This window comes from Solenopsis invicta, chromosome 6, assembly GCF_016802725.1.
Source record: "Solenopsis invicta isolate M01_SB chromosome 6, UNIL_Sinv_3.0, whole genome shotgun sequence".
Lineage (NCBI taxonomy): Eukaryota > Metazoa > Arthropoda > Insecta > Hymenoptera > Formicidae > Solenopsis > Solenopsis invicta.
This window is the reverse complement of record NC_052669.1, coordinates 17,639,423-17,657,322: the sequence shown is the minus strand read 5'-3', so window position 1 is coordinate 17,657,322 and position 17,900 is coordinate 17,639,423. Positions and strand designations below refer to the sequence as shown.

General features: G+C 33.4%; 1 protein-coding gene across 1 annotated transcript; it reads right to left on the bottom strand.

The window, feature by feature from the left end:
- Positions 1 to 3,889: 3,889 nt before the first annotated feature.
- LOC105199180 (barH-like 1 homeobox protein) lies at positions 3,890 to 10,579 on the bottom strand. The gene is made up of 3 exons (XM_011166150.3): positions 9,890 to 10,579; positions 5,608 to 5,947; positions 3,890 to 5,364 (listed from the first exon to the last, which is right to left on the bottom strand). The coding sequence occupies exons 1-3, from the start codon at positions 9,957 to 9,959 to the stop codon at positions 5,094 to 5,096; spliced, it is 681 nt and encodes a 226-aa protein (XP_011164452.1). The 5' UTR covers positions 9,960 to 10,579; the 3' UTR covers positions 3,890 to 5,093.
- Positions 10,580 to 17,900: the final 7,321 nt, after the last annotated feature.

Here is a 17,900-nt window from a genome sequence, read left to right as displayed (position 1 = left end):
ATAAAGTTAAAAGGTTAATAACTTGTAATATAGATTGGTTAATTTCAAATAAACTTTTAACTTTAATTATTTTTAAAGCACATAAATTTAATTTGTTAACTTTTTATACAAGTTAAAAATTTACCTGTGTGTGTGTGTGTAAAAGAAAAAGATAATACACATTTCCATATAAAAAATACTACTTGTTATTATAGATTTCTTGACTATAGAATAACTTAATTTACAAATAAAATATATTAAATTTATTTAACGATCCATATCGTTATTATTTTGTCATTTGGACAAAATAATAACTTTTTTTTAATTATGACATTCTAATTTAATATAAAAAATACTTTTTAAAATTAACTTTTAATTTAACTTAATTTATTTATTTATGTAACTCTTACTGTAACTAAATTTTATAAGCCATTAATTATAATTTAGTTTAAAAACAATATTAACTTATCGGACTCTGTTTATATCTGAAATCATACAACGATTAATTGCTGATGACACGATCCAATAATCGCCATCTTTACATGCATTTGTAGAATGTAAAATTATTTCAAACGTCGAGACTGCGACTTTTCTTTACAAACGGACTAAAAAAATCCTATTTTTATTTAGCGTATTTTACATCGTCATATATTAAGATGTGTCATTCGATCGTTTACATGAATAACACGTAAAAAGAAAAAAATGTGACGTCGCGGTCGCGTAGTTTTTCCGTAATATAGATTCCATGTGATTTTCGCGAAACCGCGAAATTCTGGGAGTTGATCTGTGAGTCCGATTGATCCCGGGTTGATTCAGGTCGCATTCACTTGACGTATGCACATCGCATCGAATACCGCGATGAAAAGGCGTACTGCTTTTTGAATATATTCCAATTAAAAAGTCAGAGCTTCGTTACACTCGGTCCTGTTGCCGGGCCATCGCCCGTTATCACCCTTTCCGCCTTCTTTTTCCAACTCGAGGCGACCGATCCCTTTTACTTCTGGCTTTTGCCTTTCATCAAGAAAGAAAAGGAAGAAGGAATGAGGGAGAGAGAGAGAAATTGGTGTACAGATTTTTCTCCCGCAATTACTTCGCTGCTTTCTGTTGTAAAGAATTACAAGTTGCTATGTACGCATCGTTTTCTTTCGCATTTCTTTCTTTTTTCTACGCTTTCTGATCATTGGCTTGCTACGTATATAACGGATTAAAATCTGAATAAAGGAATTTATTTGTCTCCGGAAAAAGTCTTGTCACGAGAGTAAGAGGCGTAATAAATATTTTGTTAATTCAGTTGAATGGCACTGTGTAAAAAAAAAATTGTGTACAAGAACCAAAATAAGATAAAGAAACCAGATGTGGATTGGGACTAGTTTCGGATCATTTTTCATATTTAAATAATTATTATATTTTTTGTCAAATAGGGAATATATTTTACCAGATTTATTTTACTTTCATCCATCATCAATACCTATGTAAAACAAGTTTATATACATATATATAATAATAATAATAATAAATTAAAATAGGCCGTTTTGCAATTTCAACTGCAAAAAGCTTAATCTAAAAAGTTTAATCTAAAAAGTGCAACAGATCATATATATAACAAAGTAATTTGATAAATGGAATCGTATTCAGCGACCAAAAAAACTGAAAAATGATCTTTCCTTCTTGTGTTCGAAAAACATCATTTTTCGTTGAATGGTATAATCACAATTCATGAAGTTGACAAGCAACGAGAAAATTATAACACCAATTGGAAATGCAAAGGAGTCATATATGCGAAACGAGCCAAAGAATTTCTTTTTTACGCACGTATGTACGGGGATTGTCCCTCTCAGTCAAGTATTTAACGATGCACTATGGAGACACGAAGCCAGCAGAAGAGGAATAAAAAGCACGTGCCCAAGTGCTAACATAACTTACGCACGTATGCACACGTGTACGTGCGACTGTTCGTCACAATACAATACGCACGTGGCTGAACTTGTCTCACGTAACCCGGTTGGAGATCCCACTCGATTCTTGATAAAGATGATCGTATATCGAACTATAGAGATGCGATAAAGATATTAACACACGCGGCCAAAATTGTGCACAATTTTCATTTTTTTTTTTTAAGTTTGTTTTAAAAGCGTAATTGTTCACATACGTCATGTAATAAATTTATATTAGAGGAGAGAGAGAGAGAGGGGGGGGGGGGTCATGAGATAGTAAGAGATGTGAGGTAGTAAGAGACCATGACATCTTGTATAGTTGCGTTGAATTCTAGGGGCAATCGTTAAAATTATTTTGTTACAACTATTTAGATACTGTAGAATAATCACTGGTCATTAGAGTTCACTGCGTTTTCGTAAAAGCTGAATTTCAGTTTTATAGATGAATAATATACTTTTAATGTAATTTTGAGTTGGGTATTAATTTTATAACTTAGTCTAGTTTGAAGGCCTTGATATAATCACAACATTATTTAAAATTAAATTATGTAAATCAAAATTGAGAATTGGACATTTCTCAAAATTTAAAATTTTTTAAAATTTAAAGTCATAAACACTACACTTTTATTTTTAATACAAAGCTCACTATCGGAATTGTCCCTTTTTAATTTAATTTTGCATTGTGCGACAGTTGCATAATGACAATTATTTAATCAAAATATGACAAGAACCAGAAAACAAACCGATTGATGTGATAATCATATCAGTTATTGCACGTTCTCTTATTACTTCCGTGCAATTAGATCCACCATGTACGCACCAATTCCAATCAGCACGAGCACCGTCGCGTCACGTCGAACCACTTAACATGTATCGGTTTCAACCAATTATTCCTACTTGCTCACGTGCCTATCGCCACGTGTGTATTTATAAAAACTTATCCCTTTCCCTCACTAACGAAACGAAGATAAAACGTAAAATAATAGCAAAGTGTAACACTGAGCGTTAAAATTTCATGTTTATGCTGTTACAATTTTCTAATATTTTTCTAATGGTTTATTTTAAGCTTAAAAAATTTGTAGATTAAAATGTCCTGAGAAAAACTAAATCAGAAAATAGCAGATTACCTTTTATAAGTCATCGTAATATTAAAATTCGAATTTTCGGGTCTTTCTTCAGTGATAGAAAAAATTCCTATATTTTTAACAAATTTTATATTACGAATTAATTTTCTATATATCAGATATAGTAATAAATAACACCTAAACAAAGAACTGTGACCATCTCTTTTCTTGAAATAAATTCGTAAATTTCGTTTTTACTTTATCATTCAAACTTCTTTCTTTAAGGAGCTTCACTAGTCTTTTCACATAATATAAGAAATTGATTAAAACTTTGAGAATAAGTTTATCATTATATTCTTGAATTTTTTCAAATTTTTAACTACTATATTCGTAGAAAGAATGAAGTTTATATATAAAGAACATTTTTTTAAAAACAGTAAAGTTTTACCGTATATTATTTTCGTGTAAAAGTATGAAATATTTATTAATTACACAGCATCATTTTTTTCTTTATGCTATTATTATTTAATTCTTTTATAATTGTTAATTTTAAATATGACATTATATTAGTGAAAATGATCAACATTGTTTGTTTTTACATTTAAATTATTATAAACAATTCTTTTTCAATTTTACCTACATCAGTATTTATCTCAATATTACAAAAAAAAATATTTAAAAAATAAACAATTGTTATTTCCATTATTTAAGTTTTATTTTTACTACTTTAAAGACGGCAATGCCGAAATATATTTTTTGTTAAAATATATAAATATTTGAATAAAAGGTCATGCGTGTGGATTCTTCTTTATTTTTTCAAGCTGGAGAATCTTCGTAACTACAGCGAAAAATAAAGTGTGTTACGGTATGTATAAATAAAAACTAACCCTATAAATGAAATATCGGTAGGCATGAGTTTTAATAATAATTTATTCATCTACAATAGTTTTCTGTCTCGAAAAAAAGTAATCGATAGATTATCGATGACGAATAACAATAACCAAATTACTGGAGATAATTGCGCTTGTCTTACATACATGCTGAAACATTGCACATTAGATAATAACGTTATGTTCACTCGCACACGTCGAGATTACACTGCTAAGATGCTAAAATATCTACGAATTAAATTTGTTATTAAATTGCGTAAATTTTTAAATAGCGTCAATAAAAATATGTACGCTTAGGTCCAATTTAAATATTGTAAAGTTACAACGCATGTTCTTCCTTCCATGGTGAAACAGCTGCTTTTCTCATTTACTTTTCAAATGCAATATTAATATATGTATTACATCATCTATGGTGACGTATAATAGCCATACAACACTGAACGTTTCGGTAATATTGCAGAGAAACGTTAAAAGTATTGCTGCGACATTGCTGGAATATTCTGTGGTGTATGGGATAACGCGATGCTGCATTATTATACATGTAGTATCGACTGTGGAAATTGTGCTATTCTTCAGAGATGAGATGTAAATCTCCATAAAATAGTCATTAAATATGGTATGTGAAAGATAAGCTGCTACGACTACTGAAATTTCGTAATTACATATTTACATTTTTGTTTGATTTTCGTTTAATGTCTGACATGCAAAAAGAAACACGTGAAAGAAAACTATTATATAGTACATTTCGAGCAAATAACAAAAAAAATTATAACACTCAACGCGCTGATATTTAACTGTATAATTAACGTATAATTAACATAGGATTTATAAATTATAATTTTAATATTTCTAATTTTAATAATTTATATATTTTTTTATCTTTCCTTTTCATTGAAAAAAAAAAGAAAAAACTAAATCTTCAAACTAAATCAATATCCAAATGTTAAACGTAACATTGTAAGAAAGATATGTATAACGCGAAGAGAGAAAAGAACAGTAGTGTACTACATAAAACGACTTGTTAATATAAATCTTTCAAACAATTCACTAAAAATTTGAAACTTTTGAAATAATAAAAGATAAATGTAAGATTTTTATCAACACTATTAGTTCAGCACTCACGGCACAAATAGTTGGTCGAAATGTTTCATCCGAGCTAAATCGCTCGCTCTGATCTGGAAATGTGACGACTCGAGATTACGCCATCTCGATTACGCGTGAGGGTGTTAGAGGGGGCAGCCGTGAACATAGGTGACATTTCGGAAGAGTGCGGCCGCCGTGGAGAGAAACGCCGCCGTGGAGGCGGTGGATGGTGCCGGTGGCGGCGGCGGCGGCGGTGGCGGATGGCTGGTTTGCGTTTGTGAGTTGTAGGGTGAACAGTAAGCATCTATGTTACCGTGATGAAGACCCACACTGCGCACCAAAAGATCCTTTTCGACGGTGGCTTGATGACGCAGCTGTTCCAATCGCAGCTGATTCTGTCGCTTCCATTTTGTCCTGCAATACAATCGTGGTGCAGTGCCCCTAACCCTCTCTTCTTCCTCCCAATCTCATCTCCTCTCGAATCTGCTTTTAAAGCTTTTAAACACCACTCACCTCCAGACAACACAAAGTCTAGAATCTGATCGTAAGATAGGTAATAGGTCTAAAAGACCTTTTGTAAAAGGAAAAATGTCAATTATGACCCGATTTAAAATTTTGTGTTGTCTTACGTACGTCTCTCTGGGAATTTTCCTCTACCTCCTATTCTGATACCAAGTCTTCACTTGGGTCTCCGAGAGCGATAAAGCATCCGCGACGTCGCTACGGTCCGCCACGCTGAGATATTTCTGGCAACGAAACTTCCTCTCGAGGTAAGCCAACTGAGCGTGAGTAAAAGCGGTTCGTCGTCTTCGCGGTTTTCTACCGGTTGGTGGTGCACTATTGGCAATCACCGCGCAAGATTTTCCAGACGTGCTCGCCGGACCGGGCGACGGCGAGAGCGCCGGTGGAGGACTTCCTAGGCGCGTGCAAGGACTGCTGCCAGGATCGATGGTGTCTTCGGAATCCGAATGGACCGCCGAATCGTCCCCCGAGTCTTCTGCACATGTTTTTGTCATTATAATCCAAAAATATTATTAGAGGAAACCCCTTCCCCCATCTTTACGTCCCTCTCCCATTGTGAATTTTTCCAATCTTCTCAATAATTCTCAATAATTATTGAGCTTGCCATACATATTATTATTATATTTAACATAAGTTGTTTCATACAATTGGAAAAAAGCTTTTATATTTAGTCGTATGTAAATAATATGTAGAATATTATCAAGCTTTATATTTAATTGTAAATTATTAAAGAAAATAAGATGATTAAAATGTAATATAATAAAGATGTAAAATACACTTTGCCCAATTATTTATGATAAAAAAGAACCACGCAATTAATATATAGGATTATAATTATATAAAGAAAAATATCCGAATATAATATGTGGAAACACAACGCGTTTCTCCTGCTCTATTATATGTGTTAATGACTATTTTCTAGCTAATCCAATCAGCAGACTTGGTCGGTCGAGCAAAGTCTATTATTCGAAAAATAATCCACGAACCTCAATCGATCGTGATCGATCTCAGTTAGAGCAAACCATCTCAATTACCAAGGCCTGCCGCACTCATGTCGGATTAGCCAATAGACTCGCAATAGCGCGCCGAGGGGGGTAATAACATGAAAATCCCGAGACTAACGAGCTCTAACGAATCTTTCGGCACCTCGAACCATCTGTAGAATTGTTCTTAATGGGGTACCACCTCCGAGGGAGGTTAGTCATCCCTAAGCTGCTCTGCGTCGCGTCGGCGATTTAAATAATAGAAGCGCACGACGGGATCCTGCACTCTTTTAACGACAATTCCGACGGTGTTCGGTAAATGCAGTTTGCGTGAAAAAAAGAATTAAATTAAGTATCTCGCGAAATTAAGAGATTAGACTAGAGTAGAGAAAGTTAAAAATTAAAAAGATTGATTAAAATCTTTTTCTAATATATACATACTTTCAAAGCTTAATTAGTTCTCACGTGGCGCGATATTGTTTATATGACGTCATATGCAAGAAATAACATTCAATAAATTAATTACTACAAGCTTAAAAAGATATGTAAACCTTATTTACATAATGATTTTACATAAATTTTTTTCTACAAATATAACTTTTTTATATTTAACAAAAAATGCAAAAAATTGTTCTGTAAAATCAAAATTATTTTTTAACTGCGGCAATTTTTTTATAAACAAAACTTTTACTATCATTATGTAATGTTTTGAAACTTCTAGTTTAAGAATATAATTGCAGATTTTTTGCGTTTAAATGAAAAAATGTCAATGCGTGCTTATTTTTTTTTTAAAGATTTTAGTTTAACACTTAATAGTTTTTTTTTTAAATAATAATATAGCCCTAATTTTTACAAAAGTATTGCATTATAAAATTAAGAAAAATCCCGTTTTCTTCTAATTCATTATAGTTTTCTAAAAAAAAATTGTAAGAGACATGTTTGTTTTTTAGATTATGCTAATTTAATTTCCCAATAAAAGGGTTAAAAAATTAATTAAAATAAAATCCGCGTAATATTTTTATATTTCCGTACACATTTTAATAAATTCTAATAAAAATTGTGAATTGCATATAAAATGCATATAAAATGTACATATCAAAATATTAGATAATTATATAATTTTACATACAGTAGAGCCTCCTATATCCAAAGTTTTATTATTCAAAATTTAAATATCCGAAGTATCATTATCCAAATATTTAAATTCGAACGTTCTACTATCTGAATGTTAAAACATATTGTAATATTAATTTTTTGTCTTTATGTAAAGAATTACAATTTTTTTTAATAATATGAAATCCTTTCTGTAAAAAATTTAAGTTTCTGTTTGAATAAATAAAATTTAATATAAAAATGTGTTTCTTCTATTATTCGAAAATTCCCTTATCCAAAACAAAAACGTTAAAGCAATAAATTTTGTCTCATTATTTTGGATGTAGGAGACTCCACTGTATTCTATGTTTGGTGAAAGTTACTTTGTCTATTTAAGATTAAATAGAAAATATGTAATTCAATTGATTTATGTTACAGAAGTTTTAATTTTCTTTTTATATTTAAATATTTGAATTTTTAATCTGTTTTATATAGGTACATATAATAATTTGTTTTGCGTAAGTGTTTTGAAGATTCTTTTACGAAAGATGACAAAAAATATATAATATTCTTATAAATAGGGAAGACCGGGGCAATTTGACAGATGTAATTCGAAAAACGAAAATATCTTTTTATGGGTACATATTAAAAATTTACTATAAATACTGTAAACATGTCCTAATATAACAATGTTGCTAACGAAGTTTTATTGGCAACAGCGTCACATTGAAGTTGTAGTAATGAAAAATGTGTTTTGCGACAGTCAAAGTAATTTCTGATAGCCAGTATTTCTTCGAAATTTAAGTAAGATAAATAAAAGATTCTTTTTGAAAACTTTGAATATGTGGTGTCCAGTTCAATGTATTTGAAACATTTCGTGTTTACTTTTTGTTGTGTGATGTCTATTTTTCTAGATCATACGCACACTGAGAGAAATGTTTGCTAAAATCGACTAACGTTTGGTTGAAATCAAATGAGTTTTATAGTTATAATTACTAAATGTAATAGTTGTTTTGACTGACCAATTTGTCGCCTTAATCAAATAATTATTTTCATACAACAAATTACAAAAAGTTTTGTTAAATGTAACTAAGTTTTTGTTACAATTAACTATAAAATTCAATTAATCACTATCTACCAAACGATTTCTTTCAGTGTAATAATGCGCACAGTTGACGTCGGGACTATTCAAAAAACCAAACGTCGAATCATCGTTCGGACGATGTTTTTCTTTCATATTTGTGTTCTATGTATCAACATACACAATTTAATACTTAACGGATGTAATTACACAAAATACGAATAGTCTCTAACTTGTTTCAAAAACGTTAAAGCAATAAATTTCTTTACTATGTGTTTGTAATTTTTTGTTGTTGTATATAACATTTCTTTATGACATAATATCCTTTTCTTAATAAAAGAAAGTCTTCACAACAGCTTTTTTACATTTTTTAATTTTAAAACACAAATTTCAGAATATTCCCGGACTATTTTTGAATTACCCCGGGCTTGGGGCTATTCAAAATATTTGGCATTGGTCAACATTTTTATATGTACTTCCAAACAAGTACATTTCCATGTTCTATCTATACCGGCATTGTGAAGGGAAAGGTTCAACCTTACAAACCGTCTCATGTTTTTTTTTTTTATAAATATAGGACTCAGGAGACGCAAAAGAAAAAAGGTCTTACGAATAACCTCGGTTTTCCCTATATATATATTATACGTTTAGAAAGTATGTATAAAAATGTATAAAAATTATGTTTTAATGTAATTGTTTTATACGCGAATATTGAATTGTTTACAATCATCGCGATAATTTTTCGAGTCGCGCGTAGAGAAAGAATTAATCACTACAAGTGTAATTAGAAAATGATTAAAGAACCATCCCGACATTATATAGAATGAAAGTCTTTATATATATATATATATATATATATATATATATATATATATCTATATATATAGTCTTTATATATATATATATATATATATATTTCATAAGATATAGCGTGCGTTAATTATCTACCACAATTTCTACATCATTTTTCACTTAAAGTTTACCTTTAAGTTTACATTTAAAATCGCATTATAATAGTGATGGAATATAATATAAACTAGGAAAAAGTTTATTATAACTTTTTAATAAAGTTTAGTACAATTTAGTGAAATGTAGTGTAATTTTAGTAAAATTCTTCCAAGTCCTGCATGTTGTCCGCGCGACGCGGTTGACTATTATGATTTTAAGGGTAAACTTGAAGATGTGAAGAAATATATTTTCTCCATGGTGATATGGCATGCATGTCTACCGCGTGTCTATGCGTTTTGATTAGTATAGATACCTTGAACTCGATCAGCCAATACATCCCCCAAAAGATCTCTAATCAGAAAGGATTTGTGCTCTTGCATCATTGTCGTCAACGAAGCTAGTGGTGTACTCGCGATGCTCACGATCGTCGATTGCCAATTGAAAAGTTGTATTCTCCTCGACAAAATGACAATAATTAACAGCGCGACAATTTAGCACGAATCGTGCGAACACACACCGTAGGAAAATTCGCGACTTTCATTACACTATTGACTACTATACGGATATTCGGCGTCGTTCTACGTCTTTCTGCGTCGTACCGACGCGACGGCCACTGCGGCCGAGCCGACCTGCGGAAACTTGCAGTTGTCCAAACCCCCGGTACACCACACTGCGGAGTGCGGTGCACCGACTATCACGGGGGGGTGGAGACCTGGAGACACGCGTGTATCAACTGGATCTGGAAGTTAATACGCGGTTGAAAAGGGATGATATACAAGGGGGTGGGGGCGCAGTCCCTGCGCTCGCTTATCCTCCATGTCGCTTCCGTGACTTCCTCGAATTAATCCGCCCGTTTATTTTGAACGGGCTGTCTAATGCGCGCGCGATTTCGCAGCCATTTTGGGGGTGGAAGCGCCATGCTCACTCCAGCGGCGTGCTTCCCCGATTGGTTCGCAGGGACTGGGATAGGGGGGTGAGGAAGTGAAATTCTGGCGTCGCGATTGGTCGGCAAAATCTACAGCCGACCTCCTCCCTATACTCGCGATCTGGTATACTGGTGCACGCTTTGATTTAAGTGGATCCCGGTAAAGATGCAAGAAGGTAGGGGAGGCGAGGAGAGCTTGCTCTGCGGCGCGGTGGAAGGTGGAAACCCGCTATCGCCCACGCGGAAACCGAGATGAAAGCTGGAGAGGAAAAATGTGGGAAGGGAAAGTCATTGGTGAGCGATTACTGCGAAACGGGAGGAACAAATTGAATGTGAAACTTTCCGCGAGCGTATGATATAATATGTATAGCTGCTTTCTATGATTTTACTGCTTGAAAAGCGGATACTTGCTAGAGTTTCTGCTGTTGTCACTCAGTCGTTTCATTTCATCGTTGCTCGCACTTGTTGGCTTCATTACGAAAAACTCTGTACAAAGAAAAAGAATTACGCGCCTCCGAATGAATATTCATACAATAAATTCTAAAAATTAAGTCCAATCAATTCATTCGATTAATTTATTAATGCAAACTATAGAAATCTACATTTCATATTACTTATTGACAAACTTAACGCAGCACACATTTAAAAATTAAACAATTATACGCATTGAGTTGATTCAACAATTATTCATGGCAGTTGCGTAAAAAACAGTATAGTGTATTCGTGTCAACCATTTTGTAATCAAGAATGTACTAAGCAAACCAACTCAATATTTAGTTGAACGTATAAATCATCGGAATAAATATTTTAATTTTTCAACAATTTTTTTTCTCAGTGTGTAACACGCAAATGTCACAATGTCCTATATGTATGTCCTATAAGTCTACAATATGTTTCTTGATACATACATATATCTGCGAAATCATGATAATATGCATCATAAAACATTATTTTTGTATTAATATCAAAACTATATATAAAAAATAAATATAGAGTTGCTTTAATAGTAGATACTCGTATATACATCTATCTCAACTAAATAGGGTGTATTAGGTATATGTATACAGCCATTGACAAAATTATTAGGCACCCTATTTATTTAACAATTTTTTTAATTTATAAAGAAATACATAACACTATCTTTATAAATGTTATCATTCATTTTTTAAATAACCACATAAACTAATGTTTGCTTGGTCTACCATTGTTTTTTTATAATTTATTTTTTAGCTTACGCAATTTAGTTATAAAAAATTTAGAAAAAGCAAGGGTGCCTAATAATTTTGTCAATGGCTGTATTGTACATATATGGATATCGCAAAAAAGAGCGTAACATTTCTTCAATGTAAAGGTTTCACAACCGGCCCAGTACTGACAAGTGTCATTAATGATGAGCCAGCGTCAGATGATAACTTCAAGTCAACTCTTGGCTTACGACTGTCCCAGTACTGGGCCCATACTGATTATCAGAGTTGCGGTATAACTGCAGTATACTCTCGGCCTGTTTAACGTCGGCTAGTAACACAGATTCAATCCTGGTGCAGCATAGAATTATAGTGCAGAGATATAGTGCAGAGATATTATAATCGCACTATCATTTAAGAATAACAATAATGATCTAGGAAATGTATATAATATCCATGTCAATTTAATAATCAAATTCAAGTAACACTCATTTTTGATATTGTAACATTAATTTTAACTGTAAGTTATTATTTGATAAATAATTATACAAGTATATATTTATATGTATATATGTCAATTTAGTATACATCGTTATATGTGCACAAATATGTGTGTGTTCAATTATTTAAATAATGATTTACAATTAAAGTTATTACACTTTTTGTCGATTTAAAAAATATCTTAAAAATAACATTACTTCAATTTCATTGTTACTAACTTTAATATTATGTATTCTTACTGGCTCTTACTTATTTGTTAGTTTTACAAAAGAGCTGTAATTATTTTATAACAATTAGTTGCAAAATTGATTTTTAAAAAGTGCTTTTTATGTCAGTAATGCTTTTTCATGCTTCGGTCCTATTTCCAATTATTATTTTTTGCTTGGCTATAATCTTTGTTGGTTTGATCATGGATTTTAATAGGTTAATAAAAGTTTATTGATATGGATATTATACATTATCACTAGATCATATTATTTGTCATTTTTTAACTCTAGTTATTTCATTCTCATATAGACAAAAAGACATCTTAAAGACATTTAAAAGATGTCTTGCGTGTCTTGCAAGATATGTTAATAATTATCGTAAAGACATCTTTTAAACGCAACAGTTTTAGACATCTTTTCGATATCTTGAGATATCTAAAAGACATCTTGAAAATATTTTAAGACTCTTTTACGATATCTTAAGCATGTTTGACATCTTTTAGACGTCTTAAAAATGTCTTTTTCAAGATATCTTTTTCGAGATGTCTATTAGAAAGATATATACAGCTTTTAATAATGTCTTCAAGACATCTTATTTTGGAGATGTCTTTTAGATGTCTTGAAAATATTGATGCTGCAAAATGTTTACTGAATTATAACAATCCTATGTTAGAATTGTTTAGCAAAATATTAGTCTACGTTGTTAGAAACCAGTGCTGGGAATCGGTAGTGCTATTCAATGCTACGCCAGTATACTGAAAACCCTTTATGGGATGTACACAAAAATATACAAATCCGTGATTATTTCACAAATTTTACCATAATGTATTTGGTTGAAATTTTGCAGAAGCGTTAATACCGAGGTTAATACATAGCAATAACCAAATACTAATTAATTGATTCTGATCGCTTGCACGAGCTTATCTTGACGCAAGTGTGCGGCAGATGAATTAGCGACGGACGACAGAGTGGATAACGAGTGGATACCCTACCCTCGAATTTTTAGCGAGTGTATTAACGCCGCGCCGTGCGCGTGGCACCGCATAAAATGGCATGCTAACGTAACGTGCATCACTGATGTAGAAAAAAAAAGAAAAAAACCGGGCGACGTCAACGATATTTCAATGGCGACAGCAATGACGGTATCGCACGCTACTAGGAAGGTGAAGAGACTCTTTGGCTTCGGGTGAGCCGAAATTGACGCGCGCGTTTCGGAATTCATTAGACTTAACGTATGCGGGAAATTAATTCAAGGAGTAGCAAAGCGGCCAGATGCTGCTTTTTCACAAGTGCAGAAAAAGGGCGTCAAGGAGGAATAAATGTATGCCGAGATGATCGTTGAAGCCGCGAGAAACAAAGGGTCTGCTGAATTTTACGACGACGAGACGCGGTGTCAATCATTGTTCCTTAAGCCAGCGTTAATGGTCAAATTATGATCACGGATACAAAAGATAATTATCGAAAATAAGTATTCAAAAAACGAAAACTTTGTATCCATTCGTTTATCAAATAATGCTGAATTTGCATTAAACTTTATAAAGAACTGTGCAATGGAATTATATCACTGTGCCACGTGTACATAAGTGTATTTTGCGTGCATACGTATGCGTATACATTATATATATATATATATATATATACATATAAAATGTATCACACAAATCTTATTAAATAAAATTAAGATATAGAGCCCTCGAAACACGCGATTTCTAAACAATTGCGTGATTTACAAATGTAATAATTACGATGATTAGAGGTACTTCTTTATGGAAGTACTTTATATGACCATGCATATGAGTACGAGAGAAATACCGCGCGGAAACAGTTTATCGCATTTATCTCATCCTGGATGAAGGCAAAAGTAATGATAATAAGCGCGCAGGGCAGTTTGTACAGAATTAGCTACGAATCATCTCTCCCGCTGACTGATCGTTATCAGCAATTTGCGACGTTTGCTTCCCCGTGGGATTCGAGATCTCGGGGGGTATCCGCCCTTCGGCTTATTCCGTCTCTCTACACATTTATGTTGCACAAATGAGATTTCGTTGGCGAAGAATTACTTCTGCGATCGGCACACAAGGTAAGTAAATTTTAATATTTCACTCAACAGCGTTATTTATCATTGGATAAATAATTATACCGAAATAATGTATGCTCGCATATAGTAAAAACTTTGTGTTATTAAATGCGCGGCGGCGGTCGGTCTATTTAAATTTGTATGTTAATTTGTATTGTTGTGTCCGTTTTTCGGCCGAGTTTGAGAAGCTGATCGAAGGAAGATCGATCGATCGGACAAGAGAAGCGCGGGCCGGCTTTTGTTCTGTTTCAGGACGCCGAGCTGTCGGCTGACATTTAAATATACAGAAGCGGCAACGAGAGAAGGAATATATGACGATCGTCGAATCAGTCGTGGTGCGCGGAGGATTTCGAAATCGCTAACAATCATGGCAAGCGCAAGCGAAATCCATTCATGTGCGACCGTGCATGTGAATATAACTGCCGAGGTGAAATTTCCGTATCAAGTGGCGCAGAGTCCAGACTATTTTCGCTTTCATGGTGAAATAATACAAACCTCTTAGATTGTAAAAACATTTGTTTTTTAAACACCGCGCGGAAAGAGAAAGAGAGAAAGAGAAAGAGAGAGAGCCATAAAAAAAACGATTAATTCACGCTCTCTTCAACTTGCTTTGATCACAGTATATTGTACATTTATATCAAACACTTATTTAATATTATATTAATGAAAGTACAATATGATTTTTCCTATTCTGTGTGCAGACTAAAACTCGTTAAATTAAATTTGATCAAGTGCACTGTGATCAAATGCAAAAATCTGATGAAATGCCATGAGAGAAAAGTGTTTGATATTAATAAAAAAATACATATTAATAAAGATGATAAATTTATTATGTCGAGTGATTATCCTGTAAACACAGTTGCATAACAGCAATGTTAATAGAATAAAATTGGAAGTAACACGCAATATAACATGCGCGTTACATGTAATGTCCATGTTAGTTGTAATTTCCCACTCATAAGAAAAATAACAGTTACATAACAGTTGTATCATATTTGTTATACAGGAGTCATATTAATAATTCAGTTTTATAACAGTTATATTATTAAAATAAAATGTTTGTTATACACTACTCAAAAGAAAATAGGGAACACTTTCCAGACACCAAAAATTAGGCTATTTTCAAATGACTGTAACTCGGTGAAAAATCATCGTAGATAAAAAATAAAAAAAGCATTTTGAAGCTTGAAGATCCAACTTTAACGCTCTATCAGCAGATTTTCAAAATTCTTTTAACTTCCTTGTCTTATGCAGTAAAAAAGCACACCCTGTTTTGTTCCTTAAAATTTCGTATTTTTGACACTTTGCAGCTCGACCAACAAATTTTTTTCGAACAATTCAAGTAAAGCTTCATAAACTACAACATTTTGCCTACAAAATGCTTTTTTTAAAATTTCTCTATGATTTTTTTTGACCGAGTTACGCTACTTTGAAGCTAAACCTGCATTTTTTACAAATGATATCCGTACTCCGTGAAAAATCATCGTAGACAAAAAATCAAAAAACAATTTTAAAGCTCGAAGTTCCAGCTTTAACATGCTGTTAATGGTTTTCAAAAATTTTCTCAATTTCTTAGTACTATGCCCCAAAAAAGATACACTGTTTTTTCCTTAAAATAACGTATTTTTAACAGCCTGTAGCTCAATAAAAAAATTTTTCTCGACAAATCCAATGCAAGTGCCATAAAGTATGACATTTTCTCTACAAAATGCTTTTTTTAAAGTTTTCTCTACGATTTTTTTGACCGAGTTACAAGACTTTGAAGATATACATTTTTTACAGTACATTTTTCCGAAAAATGACGTCTACCGCCGACATTAGCATTACCCAATGTGCACCACGTGGAGGTTGTCGGTCGGATTTTTGCACATCGTGTGTGTGTGTGTGTGTGTGTGTGCGTGTGTGCGTGCGTGCGTGCGTGCGTGCGTGCGTGCGTGCGTGTGTGTGTGTATGTATCACAGCAGAGATAAGGACCCCGCAGTTCGTCACTTCTGCAGTATTTAATGACTCCAAACCCTCTCTGCTGTGTGTGTATGCGCTCGCGCGCATGAGAGTTCAATAGTGTGTATTTCCTCCTCTCTGATCAATTACTGCTTGCAAGCGTTCTCGCATGATGCTCGTATACGTACTTGGCATCGACGAAATGAACGCTATGATCGACGTTGCGTTATGCCAATACGATCCTACAACGGCGGTTCCGTGATGGTGTGGGGGTGTATATCACTTACAAGACGAAGTGATCTAGTGATCCTGCCACCTCCGGCAATGACGGGTGTTCGTTATATCAACGATATTCTACGACCACACGTTTTGCTATTAAATCGAACCTGTCGGAACTTTATTTTTATGCAGGACAACGCTCGACCTCATACGGCGAATATAACGCGACGTTTTTTTCAACGACACGCAATTAGACTGTTAAATCATCCCGCCAATAGCCCGGACTTAAATCCAATCGAGCACATTTGGGATGAAATGGAACGACGATTAAGGCGTCGCGAGGAACAGCCGCGAAATTTAGAAGAATTGGGAGAAATTTTAACGGAAATTTGGCACAACATTCCGCAAGATCGTATTGCAAGATGTATAAATATGCGAGAACGCTTGCAAGCAGTAATTGATCAGAGAGGAGGAAATACACACTATTGAACTCTCATGCGCGCGAGCGCATACACACACAGCAGAGAGGGTTTGGAGTCATTAAATACTGCAGAAGTGACGAACTGCGGGGTCCTTATCTCTGCTGTGATACATACATACACACACACACACACACACACACACACACACACACACACACACACACACACACACACACTCACTCACTCACCACACACACACGATGTGCAAAAATCCGACCGACAACCTCCACGTGGTGCACATTGGGTAATGCTAATGTCGGCGGTAGACGTCATTTTTCGGAAAAATGTACTGTAAAAAATGTATATCTTCAAAGTCTTGTAACTCGGTCAAAAAAAATCGTAGAGAAAACTTTAAAAAAAGCATTTTGTAGAGAAAATGTCATACTTTATGGCACTTGCATTGGATTTGTCGAGAAAAATTTTTTTATTGAGCTACAGGCTGTTAAAAATACGTTATTTTAAGGAAAAAACAGTGTATCTTTTTTGGGGCATAGTACTAAGAAATTGAGAAAATTTTTGAAAACCATTAACAGCATGTTAAAGCTGGAACTTCGAGCTTTAAAATGGTTTTTTGATTTTTTGTCTACGATGATTTTTCACGGAGTACGGATATCATTTGTAAAAAATGCAGGTTTAGCTTCAAAGTAGCGTAACTCGGTCAAAAAAAATCGTAGAGAAATTTTAAAAAAAGCATTTTGTAGGCAAAATGTTGTAGTTTATGAAGCTTTACTTGAATTGTTCGAAAAAAATTTGTTGGTCGAGCTGCAAAGTGTCAAAAATACGAAATTT

Bases quoted from the DNA above. Each gene is read 5' to 3' on its own strand.
- LOC105199180 (XM_011166150.3), bottom strand. From the start codon at position 9,959: ATGATGCAAGAGCACAAATCCTTTCTGATTAGAGATCTTTTGGGGGAT. The intron at 5,948-9,889 runs GTATCTATACTA...AAACATGTGCAG, and splicing joins ATTGGCTGATCGAGTTCAAG to AAGACTCGGGGGACGATTCG. The intron at 5,365-5,607 runs GTAGAGGAAAAT...ATTGTATTGCAG, and splicing joins ACTTGGTATCAGAATAGGAG to GACAAAATGGAAGCGACAGA.